Raw genomic sequence first — 26,643 nt, 5'->3', positions numbered from 1 at the left:
CGAGCCCCATGTCTGGCTCTCTGCTCAGCGGGAAGCCTGCTTCCCCCTCTCTCTCTGCCTGCCTCTCTGCCTGCTTGTGATCTCTCTCTCTCTGACAAATAAATTACTAAAATCTTTTTTTTTTTTTTAAGATTTTATTTATTTATTTGACAGACAGAGATCACAAGTAGGCAGAAAAGCAGGCAGAGAGAGAGGAGGAAGCAGGCTTCCCGCTGAGCAGAGAGCCCGATGCGGGGCTCGATCCCGGGACTCCGGGATCATGACCTGAGCCGAAAGCAGAGGCTTTAACCCACTGAGCCACCCAGGCGCCCCAATTACTAAAATCTTTAAAAAAAATTCTTTACAACTCTGGGGTTCCGAGGGGGTCCTCACACCACAAAACTTGGCATTTACTCAGTAAGTATTTTTGAATGAATGAGTGAACACAGAAAGGGTTGGGTAGGGAGACTATTGCCTGATCGCTAAGTATGTGGCACAGGGATTAGGGCAGGAAATAAAATCCACATTCCCCTTTCTGGTGAAGAGGTTGCCCCATACAGCCAAGCTGTGCTCCTTTCAGCTTCAGTGGCATATCTGAAATTCATCAAAGACTGGGCCGGCCAGCTTGGTCACCCAGTAGCTTTGTGGACCTTCATCTGACATCTGCTGGGACTCAGGAGGCTTTGAGGCTAGAGTCACTGAGCAGTGGGTTTGGAACAAGAAGTCAGAAATTTTAAGTCTGTTACTCAATTCATTGAGAGGGTTGACTTTTTCTTGGGAGGAATGGCAGAAAGAGTGTCTGACAAGCAAGGGGTACTGGCTCAATTTTAGTATATGTGCAGCGGAAGCGAGCACAAGGGGTACTGGCTCAAAAGGGGGGGTAATAGTCAGAGAAGGAAGACAACCAGTTCCCAAACAGGTCAGTGATCTGTGCTTAGACGAGGTTACCAGATCCTTAAAGAGAGGCCCTTCCAGCTGGGGGAGGAGATTGGGGGAGACTGGTGTTGGGTGGCAGGGGTGGGGGGCCAGGATTAGCCAGTGATAAACCCTCTTGGACCTACAGTTTGCTGATTGGCCCCTCAGTCCTGCCCAGTCTGGGGCTCTGCCTCCAGCTCTCCTTGGGTTTGGTTTTGTTTGAAAGAAAACCACAGGCCCAAAATGGAGTCACTTATGTTAAGGCCTCACACAAGTAAACCAAGCCTAATACTTAACCAACTGCACTTTCAACCCTCCCAGGAATGTAACCTTTAACCAGCCAACATGGAATTTCCGGTCAGCACGAGGAAATTTACTCGTAGGCCCTTAACGAGGAGGACAACCTTGCCTGAAACAATGCATTCCTTGCTAATCATTTCTCTTTCTCCCTGCCCCTTCTCTGCCTTTAAACATCTTTCCTTCTCTATAGCATGACAGAGCTGCTTGCTGCTTGCTGGATGGGATGCTGCCCGATTCACAAATCATTTCATAAAGCCCATTAGATCTTCAAATTTACTCGGGTTAATTTTGTTTTTTTAACAACTCCCAGGGAAGAACTTGATGTTCTTCTGGAAACAGCCTCACTCCGGTCTCATTCAGGAGATGGGTTGTCCAGATGTCCAGCTGGCCCACGCAGAAAGGCTCTGAGCAGAGCCCTATAAAAATAGATTTTTCTAAAGCACTTCTTCTGCATCCTTTTGACACTGCAGACCAAAACCCAACCCAGATGCGGGCACTTTCCCCAGCAGATGAAGACGCCTGAGACCTCTCAGGGCTTGGGAGGCAACTGTTCCTCGTGTCACTGACCTCCTGGAAAGGAGGGAAGGAGACGAGCTTTATATGAAGAAAATAAATGTGCCGGAGCGGCAGTTTGGAGAAGATCACCAGGCAGGTAAGATACAGAGCTGAGGCTTGGATCCAGGTGCCAGGTCTAGATCTTTCTGTATGACCCTCGGTGTGTCTCAGAGGAGCAGACAATCCCAGCGAGGAGACACCTTGGGGCGCTGCTCCATTGTGTGAACAGATCTGGGCTGGTTCTGACTGTGGGGGCTTCAGGGGTTCCGAGGAGGGGAAATTGGTCAGGGTTGGAGGGAGTCTCCAGAGAAATTCGTGAGGACAGCAGGTAACGGAAACCCCAGCCGAAGTATGGAAAATCACATAAAGGAACCTCAGAATTCAGCTCACCCCTTGGGTTTCAGTGAGAAAACACTTTTACGTTTTTCAACTGAAAGCATATTTATTCGGCAGTGCTGGGCCCTGGCCCTTGGTCCCTGGCTTGGAAACAAAAGGGGGTTGTTTGGTCCCTGGGCCGGGATGTTTGCTCACAGATCATGATGTGTGTTCAGAGCATCTGGTTTGGGAAAGGCGGTGTGCGCTTGGAGGATGTGAGTGTGGGGCCGCCCCAGGCTCTGTTCAAGCCCACGTGATGCCTGCGTTTACCAATGCTGGAGAGCAGAGGGGGAGGGGCCTGGGCCAGCCTGCGGGGGGGGGGGGGGGACACGCCCCTCCCTGCCTCCTGTGCACTTGGAGGGTGCTGGGCAGTGTTGACAGGTCATCCCAAACCAGCATCCTGGAGGTGGTGTAGACCTTCGAGGTCGCCTGTCCTCACGGTCCATCTCCTGCTCTGTATTCCTGACATGTGCCCTTTGCGTCAGTCCCTTCTAGCACAGGAAGCCCAGCGCCCACGAGGGGAGTCCGTCCCCCACTGTGCACCTAGTTGCCATCCCTGGGGAGCACCTCTTTCTCTCTCTCTTTTTAACAATTTTATCTATTTATTTGAGAGAGAGAGTGACCCAGAGAGAGCATGAGCAGGCAGAGAGAGAGGGAGAAGCAGACTCCCCGCTGAGCAGGGAGCCTGAGGCGGGGTTCCATCCCAGGACCCCGGGACCAAGACTCGAGCTGAAGGCAGACGCTTAACCAACTGAGCCATCCAGGCGTCCCCCGCTCTCTCTTAAAAAAAAATATTTTTATTTGAGTATAGTTGACACCCAATGCTATATCAGTTTCAGGGGTACGGCCCACTTCTCGCTATGTTACGCTGTACTCCCCACAAGTGCAGACCCCATCTGTCTCCATCGTTACAATATCGTTGACCATATTCCCTATTCGGTCCCTGTGGTTCCGGTGACTTGAGACTTCCTTCTCTTGTATATAATCTGCTTGGCCACCAGCTCCCACACCCTGGATCTGGTTCTGCCCAAAGGGGATAGTCAGGTCATTCTTTCCACGAATATTTTACGGGTGCTTCCTTTCTTATTACTGCACATTGTGCCCAGGCCTGGAGACTACATTATTGTGCAGATAAGAAAATGGAGGCTTGGAGAGATTGAAGAATGTCTAAGCTCATTCTTGCCGCTGTAACAAAACAGCAGAGACTGGGTAACTTATGAGCAATGGAAGTTTCCTTGGCACAGTTCCTGAGGCCGGGAAGTCCAAGGTTAAGGCACCAGCAGATTCGGTATCTAGCAAAGGCCTGCTTTCTGGTTCATGGATGGTACCTTCTCCCTGAGTCCGTAGTGTGCTGGAAGGGGCAAAGGAACTCTCTGGCTGCTTTTATGGGAGAGCTGATTCCATTTTTGAGGGCTCCACTCTCATGACCCCAGCAGCTCCCAAAGTCCCAACTTCTACCACCATCACGTTGGGCATTAGGTTTCAACATAGGAATCTGAAAGCAAAGAACTTGCCCAAGATCACTCACTTGGCATAAGGCAGAACCGGGATTCAAACCCAGGTGACAAGATCCTGCTAGGGCTCTGGTCTGTCCCTGCGGCCTCTCTGGCTTCTACTCCTCTCCCCCTCCGTCAGTCCTGATATGTGGGCCCTTGTGCTCCTGGCTGATCAGCAAGGCTTGTGCCTTTCTCAAGTCATGCCCCCTTTCCAATATTTTTAAAATTTTAGAATAGTTCCATGTTTATAGAAAATTTGTAAAGATGGTTCTAGAGTCCCTATTGATCCCTCACCCAGTTTTCCCCATTGTCAACACCTTCCCCCACCAGGGCACATTTGTCACAACTAAGAAGCTAACGTTGGCACGTTATTGTGAATGATCCGCCATATCTTGTTTGGATTTTGCTAGTTTTTCCATTAAAGTCCTTCCGTTCCCGGCCAGCACGCAGAATGCTGCACACTCTTGCCATCGTATCTTCTCATCTCCTCCGGTCAGGGACAATTTCTCAGACTTGCCCGGGTAGTTTTGGGAGTCTTGGTCTAGGGTTTTGTAGGATGTCCTGCAACTTGGGTTTGTCTGTGGTTTTTTTTTTCCCTAATTTTCTGATGTGTTCTCGGGAGGAAGACTACAGAGGGAAAGCACACTTCTTGTTCTATCATTTGGGACAATACAATCCATGGGACTTGTCACTGACGCTGTTCATATTGGTCACCTGGGGAAAGGAGAAGGTCCCTTTTCTGAGTCATTGTTCCACTGAAAAGTTTCTAATCTTTCCATCCTTCCTGTACTTTGGAAACAAGCCAGTGGGCACAGTCCCTGCTCAAATGAGGGGAGGGCCTGTAAGTTCTATCTCCCAGAGGAGGGAATAGCTACGCAGATTAGTTGCAATTCTTCTGTATTCCTTTCTCCATTCACTCATTCATTCATTCACTCATTCATTCATTCATTCATTTGTACTGTTATGGACTCATGGATATTTATTTTATACTGTGGGTTATAGTCCAATAGCTTATTACTTACTTTGTTGCTTACCTTTTTCCTGTTTTGGTGACTGGGAAACTCTTTTAGCTTAGTTTTTTACCTGTTTCACATGCCCTCCTCCTTTTGTTTTTTAAAGCATTTTCTGGATGCCCCAGGTTTCATCTTGTGTTCTCCCTGCCCTAGCCGTAGAATTGGCCATTTCTCCAAGGGGCCCCGATGCCTTTCACTGGAAACATGTAATACAGACCAAGTTCTGAGCACGGGGCTGTCGCTGCTTCTAGTCCGCGTCTGCAGACAGAGCTAGGAAATAGGGACACGCGTTCTAACCTGTGTGAACGCACACAGACACACACTTGCGTGTCTGTATATACTTGTATCTGGAGTTTTTCCTGCACCTGTCGTCTGTATCCAAATGAAGTTAAGCAGGAAGGCGTACTGACATCTCTGACAAACCCAGGACTGTGCGCTTGGTTCCAGCCTCCCTCCCTGCTTCCCCCTAACTTCCCTCTCCCTCAGTGAGAATCCCGAGGCCTCCCCTCCACCAGCCACTACCTTGTCTCAGCCCAGGATGCCAGCACAAGCAATTCCAGCATTGTTAACCCATGTTCCCATGAGGAACAACTGGGCTGCCTCTGGGGTTCAGCGGTTATATACAGTTCCTTTTGTCTTTAGCCTTACGGTTTCTGGCTGAAACACTGCTTCTCAAAGTTATCGAGGTCAGGTCCTCTCCACACCCCTCCCTGCTGCACCCCAGCCCCCCTACTGCTTACAGTGAAGTTTTTCATACATTTTGATTCTTTTGTCATAGTCTGGAATCTTCCAACATTCTGGATGATTTTTTTAAGAGATTTTATTTATTTATTTGACAGAGAGAGAGACTGCGCACAAGCAGGGGGAGTGGCAGGCAGAGGGAGAGAGAGAGAGAGAGAGAGAAGCTCAGCAGGGATTCCCAAAGTGGTCTCCACCCCAGGACTCTAGGATCCTGACCTGAGCCAAAAAGCAGGTGCTTAACTGACTGAGCCCCCCAGGCATCCCTCAGGGTGATTTTCTTTTTTCATGTGCATATGTTAAAGCTCAGTCTCCCGGCTGTCAAGTTCTATGCATTTAGCAGTACTTAGGATTCTGTATGCAGCACTCCAGGATCCTGCAGGATAATCCCATCACCTGAAACCCCCCCAGGCCTCCCCTCTGCAGTTGCCCACTTCCCTTCCCCCAGCCTGTCAACCAGTCACCTGGGTTTTTTGCCCCTACAGTTTTGCTTTTCCCAGAATGTCACGTGACTATAATCACACGACATATAACTGGGGTTTGTGTGTGTGTGGTGGTTGGTTTTTGTGTGTGTGTGTGTGTGTGTTGTTTTTTTTTTTTTTTTTAAGATTTTACTTATTATTTGGCAGAGAGAGCACAAGGGGGAGCAGCAGGCAGAGGGGAAGCAGAAGCAGGGTCCACTGAGTGGGAAGCCCAATGCGGGGCTCGATCCCAGGACCCTGAGGTCATGATCTAAGCTGAAGGTAGACGCTTAACCGACTGAGCCACCCAGGCGCTCAACAGGTAGCTCTTTTGCTCTGTGTTCACTCACCTGACAAAATGCATTTAAGATTTATTCATGTCGTGTGAGTCAGTAGCTCAGTCCTTCTATCACCGAACAGTCCCCCATTGTATGGGGGCCCACGGTTCATCCGTTCACCTACCGAAAGACAACGTGGTTGCTTCTGGTTTTTGATGACAATGAGCAAAGCTGTGGTAAACATTGGTTTTCAGCAAATAGGTTTTTGTGTTGCCCTAAGTTTTAATTGGCTGAGGTAAATTACTTGGGAGTGCGATGGCTTCAGGGGCCTATGGCAAGTTTGTGTTTAACTTTATAGGAAACTGCCAACCTGTCTTCCAAAGTGGTCGCCTCGCCGTGCGTTCCTCAGGAGCGATGAAGGAGCTTTCCCCGCGCTCTGCGTGGCCGCTAGCATTCGGCGGGGTCAGGGTTTCTGGATTGTAGCCGTTCCAGTAGGCAGGCAGTGGTATTTAATAGTTGTTTGCGTTTTTACTTCCGTAACGGAAAATTACGTTGAGCACGTCTTTGTAGGCTTACTTGCCATCCATAGGTTTTTTTGGTGGTTTTTTTTTTTGTTGTTGTTGTTGTTTTTTTTTGCCGGTTTAGATCTTTCGTCCATTTAAAATATTGGGCTGTGTGTTTTCCTATTTTTGAGTTTTAAGATTTCTTTACCTATTCTGGACACATTTTTTTTTTTTTTAAATAAGTTGGCAATCCCAGGTTGGCACCTCACATTTCTTTCTTTCTTTTTTTTTTTTTTAAGATTTTATTTATTTATTTGACAAAGAGAGAAAGATCACAAGTAGGCAGAGAGGCAGGCAGAGGGGGAGGGGGAAGCAGAACCCGCCGAGCAGAGAGCCTGATTCTGGGTTCGATCCAGGGACCCTGAGATCATGACCTGAGCCAAAGGCAGGGGCTTAACCCATTGAGCCACACAGGCACCCCGCATCTTCTTTATTAGATAAATGACTTGCAAATATTTTCCATCAGTTTGTGGCTTGTCTGTTAATTTTCTTACTGGTATCTTTCACAGAACAACTAGTCTTCTTTTGATAAAGCCCAGTTTATATCAATGTTTCTCTCATGGATCCTGCTTTGGGTATCATATGTATGTAAAACTCATCCCCAAACCAAAGGTCATACAGATTTGCTTCTGTTCTCTTCCAGAAATTTTAGAGTTTTGTGTTTTACAGTTAGGTCTCTGATCACTTCTCCGCCTTTTGGCTAAGACCAAGTGCAGTGAGGTCTCTGATCCATGTGGGGTTAAATTTTGTACAAGGCGTGAGTTTTGGCTTTGACTTCTTTCTGCGGAGTGCGGACAGCCAGCGGCTTCCTGCACGGCTCCTTTGTTAAAACTCAGCAGACTTTGTTGGTGTCGGTCAATTTCTGAGCTCTCGGTTCTGTCCCTTTCTCAGAGATTTCGCCTCCTCAGATCCATGGAAGGCCGGCTTCTCGCCTTTCAGAGTTTCAGTGGGAATGTCACCTTTTCAGACAAGGCTTTGCTAGTCACCTGCCTAAACTGGCCTCCCTTCTCCCCTCAGTGTTTTGTCACACAGTCCTGTCTTGTCAAATCTGTGGAGCTCTTGCTGGCAACTGAAATAACTTCTCTTCCTCTTCTTTTTTTTTTTTTTTAAGTTGAGGTACACTTGGGGCGCTTAGCTGGTTCAGGCAGGAGAGTGTGTGACTCTTGATCTCAGGGTTGTTGAGTTTGCGCCCCACGTTGGGTGTACAGATTACTTAAATAAATAAACTTTAAAAAAAATTTTATTTATTCATTTGACACAGAGAGATCACAAGTAGGCAGAGAGGCGGGCAGAGAGAGAGAGAGAGAGAGAGAGAAGAGGAAATAGGCTCCCTGCTGTGCTGATGCGGGGCTCCATCCCAGGACCCTGAGATCATGACCTGAGCCGAAGGCAGAGGCTTTAACACACTGAGCCACCCAGGTGCCCCTAAATAAATAAACTTAAAAACATTAATTGAGGTCTACTTGACATGTCACATCATATTATGATCTTGTTTTCTTACCTATAAAAGACCTGGAATGGTGCTTGGCTCAGGGTTGGTGGAATAAAATAATAAAAATAAATTTATTATTTACTTATTTAGTAAACTCTATCCCCCAACCTAGGGCTTAAACTCATGACCCCAAGATCCAGAGTCACACACTCCACTGACTGGGCCAGTCAGGTGCCCCCCTCTCTCACTCTTTTAAAATTGATTTTTTTTTATCATGGTAAAAAAATGCAAATACAATTTGCCACCTAAATCATCGTAAAGATACAGTTCAGCAGGGCTCATTATGTTTGTGCCCTGGCGGAGCAGCATCTCCAACACTTTTCACCTTGCAGAACTGAATCGTGCCCCCCTTAAAGAGAAGCTCCCCTTATCCTTCTCCCGGCCCCTGGCAACCAGCATTCCACTTTTTCTAATAGGACATTTTTTCCCCCAAGATTTTATTTTTAATTATCTGTCCATCCAACGTGGGGCTCAAATTTGCAACCCTAAGATCAAGAGTCACATGCTCTTCGGACAGAGCCAGCTCAGTGCCCCTCCATGAATTTGACTACTTTGGGGACCTCGTATAAGCGGCATCATGGGATTACATGTTTCTTGTCTGTCTGTGATCTGTTCTCTTTCGAGTGTTGTTTCTGTGCAGACACATGTCTGTGTGAGGCACTTTTTACCGAGGTGTGCTGTGGGTGAGTACAGACGGGAGCTGTGGACAGACCTTCTGCCTCGCCAAGGCACATCCTTTCACCTGCAAACTTACTCATCCTTTTCACATGTTAACACTGCACTGGGCTGTGTCTTAGCACACTTGTTTAGCTCTTTACCTCTGGGCGTTTTGGACCGTTAGTCAGTTTTTCAGAACCATCAACAGTGGTACCGTGTGCATCTTTGTACATTGGCTTTTTATTTGGGTAATTTCATTCCAGTGAATTTGTCCAAAGCAGAATACAAGGTCAAGTTCTGTAGGTCTCGCTACAGTAGGACTGTGATCCAGACACTGAATCAACTGGTAGTTCTACCAATTAGGTATAAATGTTTACTTCCCTCCCCCCAGCCCCATCAGCTTTGAGTTTTGTCAATGTAATGGAACTTCTGTTATGTTTCTCTGAATGTGTAGGGGTAGGACTAACTGAAAAGTAAAAGTGTACCTGGTTTCTTATCATATACATGAACAAAATCTAAAGCTCTTAAGTGGACTCCCTGTTTCAGGTGATTCTGGGATGACACTTGTTAGAAAATCCAACCAAATCTTCTAACACTGGGATGCTGTAATGCTGGGTAAGAAAAGTATTCAGACCAAGGAGCTACTAACCCACTGAACTCTACAAGGGTCAGATCATACAAGAAAATCCCCTCCTTCTCTATCCTGCCTTCGCTTGTTAAAATCCCTCCCTTCCTTGTCCCTTGTGGTCCCAAGGCTTAGGTCTTTTGTCTTTGCTCTCACTGAGTTTAGCCAATGGTTCTCTTATTAGTTTCACACTGGCCTCATCTGGGGAGCTTTAAAAAAAATACTCATTCCTAGAATCTATAGGGATTGAAATTTATTTGCTTTGGAATGCATCCTGGTCACCTGTATTTTTACAATAATCTTCCCAAGTGACACTAATGTACAGCAAGTGTTTCCAGCCAATGCTCACGACAGTCGGTGCTCACTAAATGCTTATTGAGTGACTTACTGATTTGAGACAGGTTTCTGAAGAGTCGTATTCCTTTTTTATTGAGATATAATTCACACAACAGAAAATCCACCCTTTTGGAATGTGAAGTTCGGTGGTTTTAAACATGCTTATAAAGTTAGGGAACCATCATCACTATTAAATTTCAGGACGTTTTCATCATCTCCCAGAAGAAATCCCACACCCATGAACCATGACTTCTCATTCTGCCCTCACCCCAGCCCCCTGGCAGCCACTCATCAACTTACTGTCATAATACACTTGTCTATTCTGGACATTTCATATACACGGAATCATGGCCTTGTGTATCTGGCTTCTTTCACTTAGCATCGTGTTTTCAAGGTTCAGTCATTTTGCAGCAAGCATTAAATCTTCATTTATTTTTATGGCTGAATAATCGTCCACTGGATGGATAGACTACTTGGCTTACCCACCCATCAGCTGATGGACATTTGGGCGGTTTCCGCTTGCCGGCTATTAAAGCTGTTATGATCATTCACGTGTAAGCTTTTGTATGAACATATGCTTTTAATTTTCTTGGGTATATATTTAGGAGTAGAATTGCTGGGTCATAGGATAGCTCTGCTTAATCTTTTGAGGAGCTACCAAATTGGTTTTCAGTGTCTGCACCATTTTACAACCCCATCAGTAATGTGTGAAGGTTCCACTTTCTCTACATCCTCACTAACATTGTTATGATGTTTTCTTGAATATCGTCATCCTAGTGGGTGTGTGAAGCGGTATCTCATGTGGTTTTGATTTTGATTTCCATTTTCCTGATGACTAATAACATTAAGCATCTTTTCATGCGCTTATTGGCTGTTTGTATATCTTCTCTGGAGAAAAATCTACCCAGATTCTTTGCCCATTTTAAAATTGGGGTATCCTTTGTTATGAGTTAATATTCTGATAATTTGGATATGAGACCCTTATCAGACATGTGATCTGCAAATATTGTCTCTCATTTTGTGGGTGGTCTTCTTGCCTTTTTTTAAAGATTTTATTTATTCATTTATTTATTTGACAGAGAGAGAGAGAGAGATCACAAGCAGGCAGAGAGGCAGGGGGAAGCCGACTTCCCACCGAGCAGAGAGCCCAACTCAGGCCTCCATCCCAGGACCCTGAGATCATGACCTGAGCCCAAGGCAGAGGCTTTAACCCACTGAGCCACCCAGGCACCCCGCCTCCTGCCTTTTTAATAGTGTCCTTGGAAGTAGAAACATTGTAAGTTTTGATACAGTTCAACTAATCTACTCTTTCCTTTGGTTGTTTTGTATTTGGCGCTCTTATATTTAGGTCTTTGATCTATTTTGAATTAATTTTTATGTAAAGTGTGATCTGGAAGTCCAACTTTATTCTTTTGTGGTTATCTGGTTGTTCTGGCATAATTTGTTGGAAAAAAACTGCTCTTTCCCCACTGAATTGTCTTGCACTTTTGTTGAAAATCAACTGACCGCGGATGTATCGATCTACTTTTAGATTCTTAATTCTATTCCATTGATCCTTATGTCTATCCTTATGCCAGGACCACATGGTCTTGCTTAATGCGGCTTTGTAGTATGTCTTGAAATTGGAAAATGTTAGTCTTCCAACATTTTTCTTTCCTACAAGATTGCTTTGGATATTCTGGGTTCCATCCATTTCCATATTAATTCTAGGGTCAGCTCGTTAACTTCTGAAAAAGGACAGCTGAAATTTTGATAGGGATTGTGTTGAATTTATATCAGTTTGGGGATTATTGCCGTCTTAACAAGGTAAGTCTTCCAATCCGGGAACAAGGATGACTTTGCATTTATTTAGGTCTTTAATTTCTTTCAATGGTGTTTTGTAGTGTTCAGTGTACAGGTCTTGCACTTTAGTTAAATTTATTCCCAAGTATTTTATTCTTACTGATGCTATTGTCTATTATAAATGAAATTATTCTTTTTTTTTTTTTTTTGCTTCAAAGATTTATTTGAGAGAGAGAGATAGGATCTAAAAAAGAGTCATTTAGATAAAAGTCAGTGTGACCAGCAAGTCTCTTCCCGCCCTGGCCCCCTGGTTTCCTTCCCCTTAGGCCACCACCGTGCTCATTTCCTAGGAGACTGTCTGTAGCAGCTCTCCCGCCTCTGCGGGGGCAGAGGTGAAGGGCTGCTCCAGAGGCCACGTGCCGGCTAATCCTAAAATATTTTCTATCTGATCCTTTATAGAAGAAGTTTGCTGATTCCCTTTTTAGTCTTTTATCTTTTCCAAGGATGCTGCTATGATATGCTAGGACATCTTTATATACATGCCATTTTACATAGTGAGTTCAGATGGAAGGAATGCTGTGAGTGCAATGGCTAGGGCTTACGGTCTCGGTCTGGGTCTCTTTGGCGGCTATTACCAAGCAGCTCTCCGGAGAAGCCGAACCAATTTAGACTCCCTCCGACGATGCATGCTTGGGCCCGCTCCCCTCAGCCTCACACGAACAGTGCGCTAATCATTCGACACTTGCCAATCTGATTAAGTGAAAGCTGGCGCTCATTGTACTTTAAATTTGCATTTTTCTCATTAGGGATAAGGGCAAAGCATCTTAAGTCTAAAATTAAAAAAAAAAAAAACAACACGAAACACCAAACAGTTCCTCCGGGGCCCTTCGCGGTCCAGAGGACTCACTACGCTGGGCCTGGTCCCCCGCTCCCCGCGGGGCGCCGGGCGTGGCCGCGGCGGGAGGCGGGAGGCCTGGGCGCGGACCCCTCGGTGCCCCCCTTCCCTGGTTGGCCGCGGAGCCCCGCCCCGGGTCCGCCTCCCGAGGGCCTAGGCGGAGCAGGCGGGCCGGGGGCGGCGCCGCGCTGCCTGATTTATTCCCGTCCAGGAGCTACAGTGAGAGCCCCGCGGTGTGCACGGCCGAAGCGCCCGCTCCTGCGCCCGCGTCCCCACGGCATGCCGGGCCCCCGCCTGCTGGCCGCGCTCTGCGGCGCGCTCCTCTGCGCCTCGGGACTCTTCGCCGCCTCCGGTGAGTCGATCGCGCCGCCCTTCGGCCCTCGCCCCTCCTCTCCGCGCCGCTGGGAAGTTCGCCGCGGCGCCCTCCCTCCACCACCCCTGTTTACAAACTTGGGCAAAGAGCCGGGCCGGTGCGGAGGGGCGGCTGCTCCGGCTGCGCCCGGGCCAGACGCGGGGATGCGCTCGGCCTCTCCCGCGCTCTCCGCGCTCGGGCGTTCTGGGCAGTGATAGAGGCTTGAGAGTGGGGCGGGGACTGGGGACACCGGGTGACAGCCCGACGGCCCCCAGGGATGGGGCTTACACATAACAAAGGAATCTGCTGTGTGGGGCCTCTCTTTTCCCATCTGTAAAATGAGGCCATTGAACTGCGCCCCACTCTGGCGCGTCTTCCACCTGAAGTTTCTAGGGCTCTTGTCTTGCTAAGTCCTGTCCAGCCAACTTTCCCTGGCTGCTCCCTCGCTAGCCGGCGGCTCGTGTGTTCATTGGAGTTTTGCATCTCCGCTCGGAGGTGTCTGGTGGGATGAGCGCGGGCGGGGAAGGCGGAGGGAGGGGACGGGACATCGGGTGGGGCCCGGGAGGGGGGCCCAAGAACCAGGGGAGGGACTTGGAGAGGGCTGCCTCGCGGGCTGGTGGTGGCTTCCGACTCCCTCCCGCGGCCTTGGCGTGCCGCTGTATCTTCCTCGCTCCTCCTCCCCCGCCGAGGAGGCCTCCCTCGCACAGCTGGGCCTTCGGCGGGCTGGTCCTGCGGATGCCCCCATTTCACCGTGGGGCCCGCACAGCTGGTCGCCTCCAGGGCTTTGAAGAGGTGCCCATGATCGGCGCGCTTCGGGCACCCCTTTCCTCATTTTCTCAAAGAAAACGGGGGGGGGGGGTATAGGGATGGGGTCAAAGCAGAGCCTTGGCGCTCCTTCCTGCCTTCCTGCCACAGTCCGACCCCCACGCCTGGATCCAGAACCTCCCGGGCCCTCCAAGCTCGGCCACACTTGGGTACTTGGAGCTGGTGGCTGTCCAGCGACCCTGAGACCTAGCTGGGTCTTTGAAGTCTCTTTCTGCTCCTCTCTGTCCCCACCACCTGAGCCCTGGCTAAATGTTCCTGGGGAAGTCACCCACAAGGCAGGACTCTGAAACCTCCAAGGTGGTTTCGTGGAGGGTGATGGGGCTTTTCCCGGAAAGGGGAAGTACCATGGGTGCTGTGGGCAGGTGAGTCCGCCTAAGACCTGGGCTGTGGGGGGCAGGGGCCACCTTTCACTTTCCTTTTTTACCCGGTGGACCACTTTGCCCTGGAGCAGCATTGGGGGAGGTGCGGTTCTTTGGGGAGAAGAGGAGTTGAATTTGGTTGGGACAGGAGCCCAGGACTCTGGCCATTCCCAAGGCTCTGTCTGTGGCAGTGCCCTGGCCTGCCAGGTCAGGGGAGGGGATTAACCTGCTATTTAAAGCCAATGACTAATAGCTCATTGGGAGCCGCCTTAAGCTCCCAGGCGCAGCCGAGGTGGCAGTCTGAGGGCTCCAGTGCTCATTAACGGTGTTCCTGTTCCCTCTGTTCCCTTCTCAGGAGCTGGGCCCCGCTCTCTGGAGCTTTGAGATTTCAGGAGCCCCACCCCCAGCATGGGATGGCATGATTCTAGGGGGAGGAAAGCGATTTCTCACGTCCTACCCTATATGGCAGGGTAGGCCCTGCTGGGATGCGAGGGTCAGCTAGGAGAGCCCCCACCCGCCTGGCTGGCCCGGTGGGCTGCACAGATAGCTCCCATCTGTCCCCCAGGCCCTGGGGCCAGAAGCCCTGTGGTCCTCTCCAACCCTCCTCCTCCCTCTGCCGTGTTTCTCAAATCTGCCTTCCCCCTCACCTTTTCACCTAAATTCCTCTCTCATCAGGAAACCCATGGCAGCCTCTCACCCCAGCCACTCCGGTCCCATTTCCACCCTGGAGCCAGAGAGAGCTTGGTGTGGCCCCAGGATACTTCCCTGCCCCAGGGGAGCCTACACAGCTCTGCAGATGGCCTTTTCTCCGTATTCACCTTCCCAGAATGGGAAATGGCTTCCTCACTCCCACCTCCCTCTTGGGAAGTCCCCCCCCCCTTTTTTTTCCTTTTCCCTCGGTGGATGACGGTGGGCTGCTGAAGGAAGGTTAAGGGCTCCCAGTCTGTTGGACGGGAAGTCTGAGCTTGTCATTCCTAAGGTCCCTGCAGGTCTGGCCCCTACCTACCCTTTTTGCTCTGTCATCCTTCTCCACAGCGTACCATGGTCCTGTACTCCTCTCCTTCTTTAGAACATTCTTTCCGCCCTGTTTGGGCACACTCCACTCCACCTCTTAGACCCAGCTCCCCTGTCCCCTCTGCGACACTTCCAACTCTGGCAGAAGCCACCCCCAGTGGCCCTTCATGAAGGCTTCTGTCAGAGCTGGTGATGCCTCTTCACCACCCAGTGACTGTCCCCCTCTTTCCAGTGGCTTCTTGAGGCCTGGACCATACCTGGTTCCCCTGTTTCAGCGACCCAGCATGTGCATGGTAGGGCCCCCCCCCCGCCCCCAGTATTTACAATGAATGACTTGCTATTCTTGAGTCGGAGCTGGTGACTTTGCAGGTGACTTCTGTGACTCTAGCCAGTGCCTGAATGGTGGGACCTGCATATTGGGCCAGGACAACACCCCCTTCTACTGCCTCTGCCCCGAAGGCTTCACGGGCCTGATCTGCAATGAGACGGAGAAAGGTACCTGCACCCCCCACCCCGCTTCGCCTCCAGCTCCCAGCCCCTGCTGCTGGCCCTGCTTTGTCCCCTAGTGGGTGGAGGTCCCCAGCACCTCTCCTGTGCTCAGCCAGCATTTCCCTGGAAACTCCCCGTGTCACTTGGAAAGCTGGGTGCTTCCCTCCCTGGGACTGATTCGCCTACACCTGACCCTTCTTGGCGCCAGGCTGGCCCAACTTCCCATTAGGCAGAGGATGGCAGAGGGAGGCGGGCAGGGGGCCGAGTCTGTGCAGCGGGTCCTTTTGGGGCATCTGCTGCTACCCTTCTCCATCCCTGGCTCCTTCCTGATCCCCTGCCTGCCTTACCTGCCTCTCCATCCCTAGGTCCTTGTTTTCCAAACCCCTGCCGCAATGAAGCCGAATGCCGGGTGGTTGACGACTCGCACAGAGGGGACGTCTTCACTCAGTACGTCTGCATGTGTCATCATGGCTATACAGGTGTCCACTGTGAGACCAGTGAGTATCTGGGGGAGGCTGCTCTGATGGGGGAGGCCCGGAGCAGCCCAGGCCACATGCTGGCCTCATTCCCTGCCTTAAGGTTTCCTCCGGTAGATCGAGGGGAAGATAGAGCCTCAGTTTGCGCTTCTGTTGTCCTGGACTAATTTCTGCTTGGCCTTTTGTCCTCAGGCTGCAGGCCAGGCCTGATGTCGCTGCAGTGGACAGAAGGGTGGTGGTGGCCCCAGAGGTCCTGGGAGTGCTGCTGCCTGGGTCACCACGAACCAGACCCACAGTGTTAAGATTAAGTCCTGAGAGTTTTCTCCCAAGAGGGGGAAACAAATACATTCTTAATCCTAGGGCCCAGGAGGTCCGCAAGTAAGGCTGGGGGCCTTAGAGTCTGACGGTTCCCGGCCCAAGTTTGACCGCGGCCTCATCACAGAGCTCAGGGAGGAGGGAGAGGCCTGGGCAGGCTGGGCCGTCCCCTAACGGTCAGGCGGTCAGAGGCCCGGCGTGTGCAGAGGGGCTGACCGGCCCGGCTGCCCGGTTATCCACTCAGCCACAGAATGGCCCTGGGTGTGTGCCCAGCCTCCAGTGCTGGCGGTGGCTGTCCACGCTGTCCTCCCTCCTGGCTCAGCTGGAGTCCCTTCCCCCCAAGCTGGGACTTGTCCTTGCCTGCTGCAGGCGGGCGGGCAGGCGGCTGAGTCTGCATCTTCGGGGGGTCTGGGTTCTTCCGGCCAGTGGGTCTGCCGCCGAGCATCTTGGGCCACGGGCAGGCAGTTCCCCTTCCCGCCGATGTGGGGCTGCTCTCTGAGGCTGATCTGAGAAGGGGGGGGTTGTGGGCCAGCTGGGTGGGTGCTGGGGCCTGGGGGAGAGCACCTCCAAGGAGGTGGCAGGGAGGGCCTGTCCCTTGGGCTCGGGGCTGAGGCCAGTGTCTTTTGGAGACACTGGGTGGAGGACTGTGTGCATGTCTGTGTGTGTGTGCGTGCCTGTGGTTGGGGGGTCCCTAAGGCAGACAGCCCTGGGTGGGGCCAGGTGTGCCCACTAATTACTGTGCGGGGAGCCAAGGTTACCCTGGGTGTGCCGGAGTTGGAATTAACCCACCCAGCCTTCAGCTCTGTGGCCTGGGGTCTGCCATGGGTTGGATGCAGAAGGCAGGAGGCAGCCACAAAGGTGGGGGAGCCCCCCGAGGGACCATTGCAGCCCCTCCAGAGGGAGAAGGAGAAGCAGACACTCGTAGAGCAGGGAATCTGACTGGTGTGGGCTCGATCCCAGGACTGTGAGCTCATGACCTGAGCTAAAGGCAGACGCTTAACTGACTGAGCCCCTGAGGCGCCCCAGGATCTGCCTATTCCTTCATGTCTAGTACAAGTACTGTTCACTGCCAACTGGGGTGTCCCTTTTCCCAAAGCTGTTCTGGGGACGCCAGAGGTGGGGCTGGACACGTTGGTCCTCCTGGTGGGCTGGGGACACTGAAGAAGAGTGGGTCCCACTGGAATTCCCTCCCACCAGTCTGGTCCCTGGCTGCCCGTCCCAGTGATGGCACAGGTGCTGGCCTGGCCTGGAACCTTCGGGCAGCCCTGGGTCCCAGCTCCCCTTGTCTCTCTCTCCCCACCTCTTCCTTACCATGCACCTTTTCTTGGACCCTGAGAGTCCTTTCCTGATCTCTGCCCTGGGTCTCAGCAGAGGCCACACTGTGATTTTCCAGTCATCTGGGGCCCATGTGCTTGGGTGGCCACCTGACTGCCACCTCCCCCTTCTCCCCCTCCCCCCTGTAGTCTGCACCATGCCGCTGGGCATGGAGACGGGTGCCATTGCCGACTCGCAGATCTCTGCCTCCTCTGTGCACTTGGGCTTCATGGGTTTACAGCGCTGGGCCCCAGAGCTGGCCCGTCTGCACCGCACGGGCATCGTCAATGCTTGGACAGCCAGCAACTATGACAAGAACCCCTGGATCCAGGTATGGAAAGAATGGCTCGGGGGGTGGGGGAAGGGGGGCGGCGGAGTGATGGGAGAGAATCTGCTTGCATTTGAGGGGTCACAACCGAGGTCCAGGTAGCAAGCTTGTGGTTTCCCACAGGTGAAGTATCTGTCAGTGCAGAGCAGTATTGCAGGGGACTGGAGTCGGTGGGGGGGCAGATGGGGAGCAGACCCCAGGCTGCAGAGGGTTTGTTTGCCCTGGATGCAGCCTTTGGGGTCCTTGTCCTTCTCTCTGTGCGTTCTTGAGCACTGGGCCCAAAGCTCTGAGAGGCCCCGATGGGAAAGCCCCTCCTTATTTCTGGGCAGGGGGAGTGGAGAAGATCTAAAGAACCCAGGAGATAAGGGTACTGTCCTCCCTCCCGGGGTCCAGGTGAACCTGATGCGGAAGATGCGGGTGATGGGCGTGGTGACACAGGGCGCCAGCCGCGCAGGCAGTGCTGAGTACCTGAAGACCTTCAAGGTGGCCTACAGCACCAATGGACACAAGTTCCAATTTATCCAGGGTGCGGAGGGGACAGGAGACAAGGTGAGGGCTCTAAAGAAGGGCTGTGGTCCTCATCCTCTGGGGCCCTAGAGCTGTTTGAGGGCTCCCAGTGGAGGGAGGGTATGCTGGACCATTAGCCATGTGGTGGGTCATCAGTTGCCTCTTGGTTCCCAGAAATCGGGAAACCTACATTATGCCCATGTTCTGTAGTTACAGGTGATAGCTCTTACTTTATAGATGAGGATAATGGACTCAGAAAGGTTCAGTGACCTGTTGAGGGTGGCTGTAGTGGTGGAGGTGGGAGGCATTCTGAGCCTTCAGGGCTACCATGTACAGCTGTGCAGGTTGTACACTGCTTAAGGATGTCATTTCTAAGTGAGCACCATTCACAGTGTAGACATCATGGGTTTGTGTACTTCTGCCTATGGGGAAATTAGTATAATAAAGTGTCTCGGGAGAGGAGTGTCTTTTCCCAATTTGCAGAGGCACCCTATAGGTGATAGGTAGGCATGTGTGCAAGATAGGGGTTCATGCCCATCCCCCATGACGACCAAGAAAGATGTGAAGAGGGGTGGCCAGAGGAAGAACTGACCCCCTGCTGGCTCTGCTAAACCCCATCTCTGCCTCCCAGGCCTGACGAGGGAGGTGAAGTGACCCCAGGAAGGTAGACTGCCCATGCTGACCCATGCTCCAATCTGTTTTCCTCCTAGATATTTGTGGGCAACATGGACAACAGTGGCCTGAAAGTCAACCTGTTTGACTTCCCTCTGGAGGTGCAGTATGTGAGGCTGGTCCCCATCATCTGTCACCGGGGCTGCACCCTCCGCTTTGAGCTCCTTGGCTGTGAGGTGAATGGTGAGTACAGGGGAGCTGGGGCATTGCTAAGGAATGGGCTTCCCTGCCCACTTCCTTCTCAGCCAGGTGGAGCTGGGTAGGACAGCAGCAAGGCCAGGGGACCTGGGCTCCCACAGCAGATGCACACCAGAGGGACCACCTGGCCCTCGGGGCACTTGCCTCCGTGTTTGCGGCATACCAATCCTTGGCGTTTGGTGTGGTGGCAGGAAAAAGACACTCCCCCAGTTGTCAAAGTATTTTCTGTTATTCTGATTGGTTCCTTGAGCTTCTAGAACATGTAGTAGGAGTTCTGTTTTACAGACATCAGCTTCCTGAGGTCAGGGAGTTTGTTTTCTTCACGGCTGTAGTCCCAGTGCCTAGAACGGTGTCTGGATTATAGATGTTCAATAAACATTTAACGAATGAGTGAATGAATACAGAGAGGGAGGCCCCGATAAATTATTTGTCAAGTGCACACAAGCTGGTTGGTATTAAAACTTGGTCTAGATCCCTGGGCTTTGGACACCCACCCATTTAGTGCTCCCCCGGCCCCTCCCTCTCCCCCCTACCCCCCCATAACTCATCATTCAAGAGAAACGTGGGGACTTCGAGAGTCCTAGGCCTGGAGCTGGTGCTTTCTGCTGCTCTTTCCAGAGAGACTCCCATGTGGAGGAATGGGGGGAGACACCAGAAAGAGATGGGTTTCTGATGAGCCAGGAAAAGTCATCAGGGACCCTCAGGCTGCAGGGGCTAGGCTGGGCAACTTTGTCTCAGCCCTGGGCTCTCAAGCGCTGGGTTTTTTCCCCTCTCTTTGCGGTGACAGCGCCACCTGCTGGCCGCTAGTGGAACTTCAGGACTCGCTAGGCGGAGCTGCAGAAAACCCACCCTTTTAAAGTATGAATTTAAGTCATTGCATTCCTTCTCCCAGGGTCATTGCTTTTTTGAGCCTTATTGTTTAAGTGGGGGGGTTAAAGACTACCTTTTGCTAAAGGGAAATTTAGGCTGTTGATACAGGACAGGTGTGGGGGCTCTGCAGCCTTTGGCTGTATTAAAGTTGCCTGCATAGTTCACGGTCCTGTCCCAGCTGGCTCCCTCCTAGGCCAAGAGAGGACAAGCCCGGCAAGCTGTGGAAGCTGTCCTGCCTGCATTCCTCGAGATCTGGATCTTCTCCTTTCCCTAGTTGGCATGCCAGGGGGCTGGTGAGAGTGTTGGTGTATGTGTGTATGGACACGTGTGTGTGCATGTGTGCACATGTGTGGCACTGAGATCTGGGGCATAAGGACGCCCCTGTTGGGATGGCTTTTGAATGGAGGCTTGGATGACAGAGCAAGCCACAATGAAGAACTTGGAAAGAGCATTCCAGGCAGATGAGGAGCTGGCAAGTGCAAAGGCCTTGGGGTATGTTGACGGATCGAAGGCAGGCCAGTGTGGCTCGAGCCTAGACAGTGAGGGGCAGCTTGCTGGGCGGTGAGGCTGGAGAGGTGGATGGAGCCTGGCGAGCTGGGCTGAATGGATCATTTTAAGGATTCAGATCTTTGTCCTCAGAACAAGGGGCAGCCATGTGGGGGTGGGGGACTGCTAATAGGAAATGATTGGAATGTGTCTAGAAGGAATCCCTTAGGCTGTGTGGGGAGAATGGGGGCAGAGGCCCATCATGGGGAGGGGAGTGGGAAAGTAAGGTGGCTTGGATCAGGGTGGTAGACTTGCGGGATTGGGTTACAGCCCTCAACTCAGCGTGAGCTCCAGGGACCCAGCAGTATGAGCATCACCTGGGAGCTTGTAGAAACTCGGGCTCCAGCCTCATCCTGGACCCACGGAGAGAGAATCTTCATTTTTTCCCTTTTTAAAATTTACTTGACAGAGAGATCACAAGTAGGCAGAGAGGCAGGCAGAGAGAGATGGAAGCAGGCTCCCCGCTGAGCAGAGAGCCCGATGTGGGGCTTGATCCCAGGACCCTGACTGAAACATGACCTGAGCTAAAGGCAGAGGCCCAACCCACTGAGCCACCCAGGTGCCCCCAGAATCTTCATTTTAACAATATCCTTGGTTGATCTAAGAGAAACACCCCTCTGTGGGGTCCTTCCCAGGGTCACATAGCGAGGGATGGAGGGGAGAGTCCTGGCCTTTGGCGCAGTGCCCTTCCCCGTGGCATTTTCCCTGGAAGGCTGATTTCGTCAGCCTCTCTGGGAACCACCTGCCTCCTGGCCCAGCAGCCTCTCTCTCTGGGAGGAGCATGGGGATGACCTGGCATGCCACCATCACAAGGAGGCATCCAGCCGACAAGGGCACAGCTGGAGGCAGAGGTCTTTAGTGGTGAGAGTGCAAGTGTCTGGGGAGACGGTGATGTGAGGCACCATATACTCCAGCCTGCTCTCAGCTCAAGGCATGGCTCTCCACGCCCGCTTCCCCCACCCCCGGGTGCCCCCAATAGAGCAGAGTGAGGATTCTGCCTGGCATGAGACATACCCATCATGGTCTTGGGAGCTTGGTCTCCTGCCGCCCCTCCCTAACTGTCCCAGCCACCTGCCGGTCGGTGTGGCTATGCAGAAAAGCCGGGCACATTGCTGAGCGGGGCAGGCCTGCTCAAAGCCCAGGCCAGCTTCCCGGGCCTGAGTGGCAGCACCGGGAGGACTCTGTATTGAGCGTGAAGGCCCCCTGGGCGACTCAGAGGGGCTGCTGGGCAAGGAGATGGGATCCGCCCTGAGCCCTGGGGATCCTGACTACTGTCATTTCCACCTGCTGGAGGGCAGCCATGTGGTCCCCTTCATCCCCGGGTTACCAGCAGGCAGGCCTTCATGGCTCTGGGAGGGGGTGTGGATGGTGGCGATGACGTCACAGCCTGGTGTGGTGAGTAGGAGTGTGTCTGTGTGTCTGTGTGTACGTGTGAGAGAGAGAGACAGACTTAGGCACAATGCTTACTATCTCGGCCTGTTTCTGTACCTATAGAATGGGGTTACTGATACGGCTTTCAGGTTCCTGGTAGTGATCGAAACCGCAGAAGTGAGCACTGGATCAATGGGTTACTTGTTGCTGATGTCCTTGACCAAGATCTCAGGCCTCAGCCTTGATATAGATAGCAGCTGGACCATAGGAGTGAGAGAGAAGTCCCGTAGGGGCCTAAGTTCTGCCCAAATGAGGTGGTCAGGGCAGGCTTCTTGGAGGAGGCGTCTAATGAGTCAGGCCTTGAAGGCGTGGCGGAGGTGGTGGCAGAGCCTGCCCTTGTGCAGAGGGGACGGGCGGTGGGGGATCTGGGAAGGGCACATCAAGGTGGGGGTGGGAACTGAGGGCAACTGGCCTAGGGGTGGGCAGAGAGAAAGCACAACCGTTGACCCCCCAGTCCGCCTTGTGTTATTGCTTCTGGGAGGCTGCTGTAGGTCGTGATCTTGATGACAAACCCCTTTGCTGGCAGGATGCGCGGAGCCCCTGGGCATGAAGGACAACAGCATCCCCGACAAGCAGATCACGGCCTCTAGCGTCTACAGGACCTGGGGCCTGAATGCTTTCAGCTGGTACCCCTTCTACGCACGGCTGGACAAGCAGGGCAAGTTCAATGCCTGGACCGCTCAGACCAATGATGCCTCCGAGTGGCTGCAGGTGTGTCGGGCTGCAGGGCTGCAAGGCACAGGTTGGGGTGGGATCCATGGGTTGACTGATCTTTGACCTCTGCCAAGCCCAGGCTTCTGCTCCCCAAGAGGGTGCGTCTGAAAAGCCTTATTTTTAATTCAGTGTTATTTCCCTCCTCCTTTGTGCCGCACCTTCTCCGGATTTGGCAACGGAGAGAGGTGTGTGTGTGTGTGTGTGTGTGTGTGTGTGTGTGTCGCGCGGTAGAGCCATCTCCACCCGCGGTCACAAGCTCACCAGGCTGAGCCCGAGGACAGTAGGACAGGACAGAGGAGGGACACCTGACCCGGGCAGGTGCCCCACAGGACTTCCCTGCCTGACACTCGGTGTCTGAGAATACCCTATGGGACAGCCTTGGATTTCATGAAATTGGGAGCCAGGAGAGTCCCAGAAAACAGGGCTGTCTGCTGATGTCCTCTGTGAGGGAACCATCCTGGCTGGGTGAGGGTTTGCTGGGGCCTTGCAGCAAGTCAGGTGTGCCAACTGGGTCTAGGGACACCTGGGGCCTATCCAGGGGCAGGTGGCAGGCTCCCCGGATGCTCGGGACTGGGAGCAGGACCTGTGTCTCTCGGTTCCCAGTTGCCCTTAGCCTGTAGAGCTGGGTTTTGTGAGGAGCTGCCTGCGTTTGGACTCCTTCGAGATTCGTGCCAGGCTGCAGACCGCCATGCTGGACACCTCAGGAACCACGCCAGCGTCTCTCCTGTCCTTGTTCTCTTTGGACCGGGGGAGGGGTGGGGACTGGCTGCGGGTTGGCCAAGGTCCGGGCTCTAAACTCTAGCTTTGCTGCAGTGAGGTGTCTAACAGACTGTGGCAAAGTAGGTGACAGGCTTTATGTCCCTCGTATAAATGAGAAGGTCGTGCCAAATACAGTAGCTTTGCCCAAACTGGAAGCCCTGCCCACCCGCCTCCCCAGCCTGTCTGCCTTTTGCTACCTTCTTGGAGAGAGGGGTCGACACAAACACAACGTGGTTGATTTTTCCCTGTAGATTGACCTGGGCTCCCAGAGGCAAGTGGCTGGCATCATTACCCAGGGGGCCCGAGACTTCGGCCACATCCAGTATGTGGCCGCCTACAAGGTGGCCTACAGTAACGACAGCATGAACTGGGTCGAGTACAAGGACCAGGGGTCTGTCGACAGCAAGGTCAGTGTCTGGCCAGCCCACGTCCTGCCACCCCTCCAGGGTTGCCCTTGGAGTCTGGCCAGGAGCTCTGAGGGGGGGGGCGGGGCAGGGCGGGCCCTGGGGCCCTCCTGACGACCCCCCCCCCCCGCCTCTGCCTCCAGATCTTCCCTGGCAACTTGGACAATAATTCCCACAAGAAGAACATGTTCGAGATGCCCTTCCTGGCTCGCTTTGTGCGCATCCTGCCCGTCGCCTGGCACAACCGTATCACCATGCGTGTGGAGCTGCTGGGCTGTTAGTGCTCGGCCTGGCCGGAGTGACCACAAGGGCCTTGGGGCAGCCGCCCCGTACCTGGTCCTCCTGGCCTTCTGGTGGCCTGCTGCCTCCAACACTCCACCTCCTGATTGTCTGCGACCTGGGGTGGGGGTGGGGTTCAGTCACCCCTCCCTCCCAACCCCCCTACCCCCTTTCTCCCTGCCCCTGCTGCTGTCCCGTTCTCTTAGGCCCTGTGGGAGTGAAGTAGGTCTGGGATGGAGTGGGAAGGGCAGAGTAGGGAGTGGGGGCTGCATCTCCCCGGATCCCTGGTTCTAGTCTCTAGTGTTTTCCTGACACTCGCTCCCGCCCCCCAAGTGCCCACTGCCCCCGGAGGAAGGCCCTGAGGCACCAGGCTAGAGATAACGGTCTCATGTCCCTCAGCACGATGCTGCCACTCCTGCCGCTGCCACCAAGCCCTCTGACACATCCCCCCCTTATCTCCCTGGAGACCTCTTGACCCTTGGCCTAAAAAGAGACAGAAGGGAATGGGGTGGGTGGGCTTCCGGAGAGATAGGGGTGGAGGTGGGTGGCCTGCGGGGGAGGCACCCTCTGTGCTGGTTCTTTACCCCAGAGTACACAGGCAGCTTCAGAAATATATTTATGTCACCCCCTGGAACTCTTGCTGTGGTTCATCATTGCTGCATCGGCATGGGCTGCTGCTCCCACCCTCCCCCCTCCGTCCTCCCAGAGGCAGGCATGCTGGTGTCACCTACCAGCTTAACAGCTGGAGAAGGGAGGAGACTCCTCCGTCGTGTCCCCGCCGTTCTCCAGCCCCCTGACCCATGCAGCCCCGGGGGCCCATAGCTGTTGCCTGGAGAGGGGCCGGTGGCGGGGGGCGGGGGGGCGCGGTGCTGGCACAGAGGCTGTCTCCATGAATGCCTTTGTTCTCCTCCCCAACCACAACCCCACTGCTGAAGCTGTTGATTTTTGGCATTTTCTCTGCATCCGGCGTGGTGGGCTGTAGAAATGACTAGAAACCCCATGAACCTGGGCTGCTTTCAGAGCTGGGGGAAGCCCCGGGGGTGGGATGCAAGGAAGCAGCCAGGGCTCTGGCTGGTCACGAGGCCTCCTGGCGGAGTACACAGGTTCCTGGGAGGCTGCTGGCAGGGCGGCAGGGCTGTGGAAAGCTCCAGGGGTACCCTCTGCCGTTTCCCCCGCCCCCCATGCTGAAGACATCAGGAAGTAGCCAGCGAGGGGCAGTGCAGGCCAGCGCCTTGGTGATCTGGGAAGGAGACCAGCAGGTAGAGGAGGGACGGACTAGTGGAAAGGGGTATAGGAAACCACCCTTGTATCCCAGGCTGTGGGACACAAGGTGAATTTTCTGGAACAAACTTCAGGAGCCATGCTGTGATACACATAGGCGCCTCCTGGCAGATCTGGGCCATGTGGCTGCCAAAGAGAGGGTGTGGCTTTGCTGGAACTTGGTGAGGAAAATTAGTCTGGAAGTGGCTCCTTCCTGAGAGCCGCCCTTGCCAGGGATTCTCAGCCGGGCAGGGGCAGAATAAAAGGCCCAGGCTGTGGTCTCCGAGCGAACTGGCCATTGGGGCTCCCTACCTCCGGGGAATCTTTCGTCCCACTCCTTCCTGTTTCAGAGAGCTCTTCTGGGGGGCTGCATGGATTGTGTCTGGAGTCAGTCTAACGGGGGGTGGGGTGGGGGTGGTTGTTGGCCTCGGGACTCCCTTTTTTTTTTTTTTTTAAGATTTTAGTCATTTATTTGACAGAGATCACAAGCAGGCAGAGAGGTAGGCAGAGAGAGAGGAGGAAGCAGGCTCCCCGCTGAGCAGAGAGCCCTATGAGGGGCTCGATCCCAGGACCCTGAGATCATGACCTGAGCCAAAGGCAGCGGCTTAACCCACTGAGCCACCCAGGCGCCCCTCGGGACTCCCTTTTGGGAGCATTTCTTAGCCACAAGCCTGTTCTGGCCTCCCCTGGGGACTAAGGCAGCGGGAGAAGCTGCTTTCCTCCACACCTGTGCTCTGGGATGGTTCCACTGTCCCCCACCTCCAGGAATGAACTGCGCCAGGGGTCTTGCTAGAACCCAAGGAGTCCCACTTACATAAGGGGAAATAGTTCACAGCTATCTGTCCACAAGCATTCAAGGCACTGAATGTTTGCCGCAGGCCCATCTCGTTGGCCGTACTCACAAGACCCCCACCAGGCCTGGGAGCCCCGAGGGCACTCTGGAATGGCCTAAACCACACAGGCCCCTCTGCTCATCTCTGTAATGTAATCTTGGATGAGTTGGCCGGAGCCTGAAAATTCCCCTCTGGAGAGCCTGGGGCCCTCACTCCTGACCCTCCCCCTGGGCAGCCT

The 26,643-nt window shown here is 53.1% G+C and overlaps 1 protein-coding gene across 1 annotated transcript; it reads left to right on the top strand.

Annotated features, from left to right (window-relative positions):
- Nucleotides 1-1,674: 1,674 nt before the first annotated feature.
- MFGE8 (milk fat globule EGF and factor V/VIII domain containing) lies at nucleotides 1,675-24,941 on the top strand. Its single transcript, XM_032836794.1, has 10 exons — nucleotides 1,675-1,846; nucleotides 12,672-12,812; nucleotides 15,380-15,505; nucleotides 15,865-15,996; nucleotides 17,754-17,935; nucleotides 18,326-18,481; nucleotides 19,150-19,294; nucleotides 22,683-22,867; nucleotides 23,881-24,036; nucleotides 24,177-24,941. The coding sequence occupies exons 1-10, from the start codon at nucleotides 1,795-1,797 to the stop codon at nucleotides 24,312-24,314; spliced, it is 1,413 nt and encodes a 470-aa protein (XP_032692685.1). The 5' UTR covers nucleotides 1,675-1,794; the 3' UTR covers nucleotides 24,315-24,941.
- Nucleotides 24,942-26,643: the final 1,702 nt, after the last annotated feature.

Source organism: Lontra canadensis, unplaced genomic scaffold (assembly GCF_010015895.1).
Source record: "Lontra canadensis isolate GAN:19392208 unplaced genomic scaffold, GSC_riverotter_1.0 scaffold94, whole genome shotgun sequence".
Classification (NCBI taxonomy): domain Eukaryota; kingdom Metazoa; phylum Chordata; class Mammalia; order Carnivora; family Mustelidae; genus Lontra; species Lontra canadensis.
Note: the sequence above shows the minus strand (reverse complement) of the source record. Positions and strands in the feature narration are given on the sequence as shown.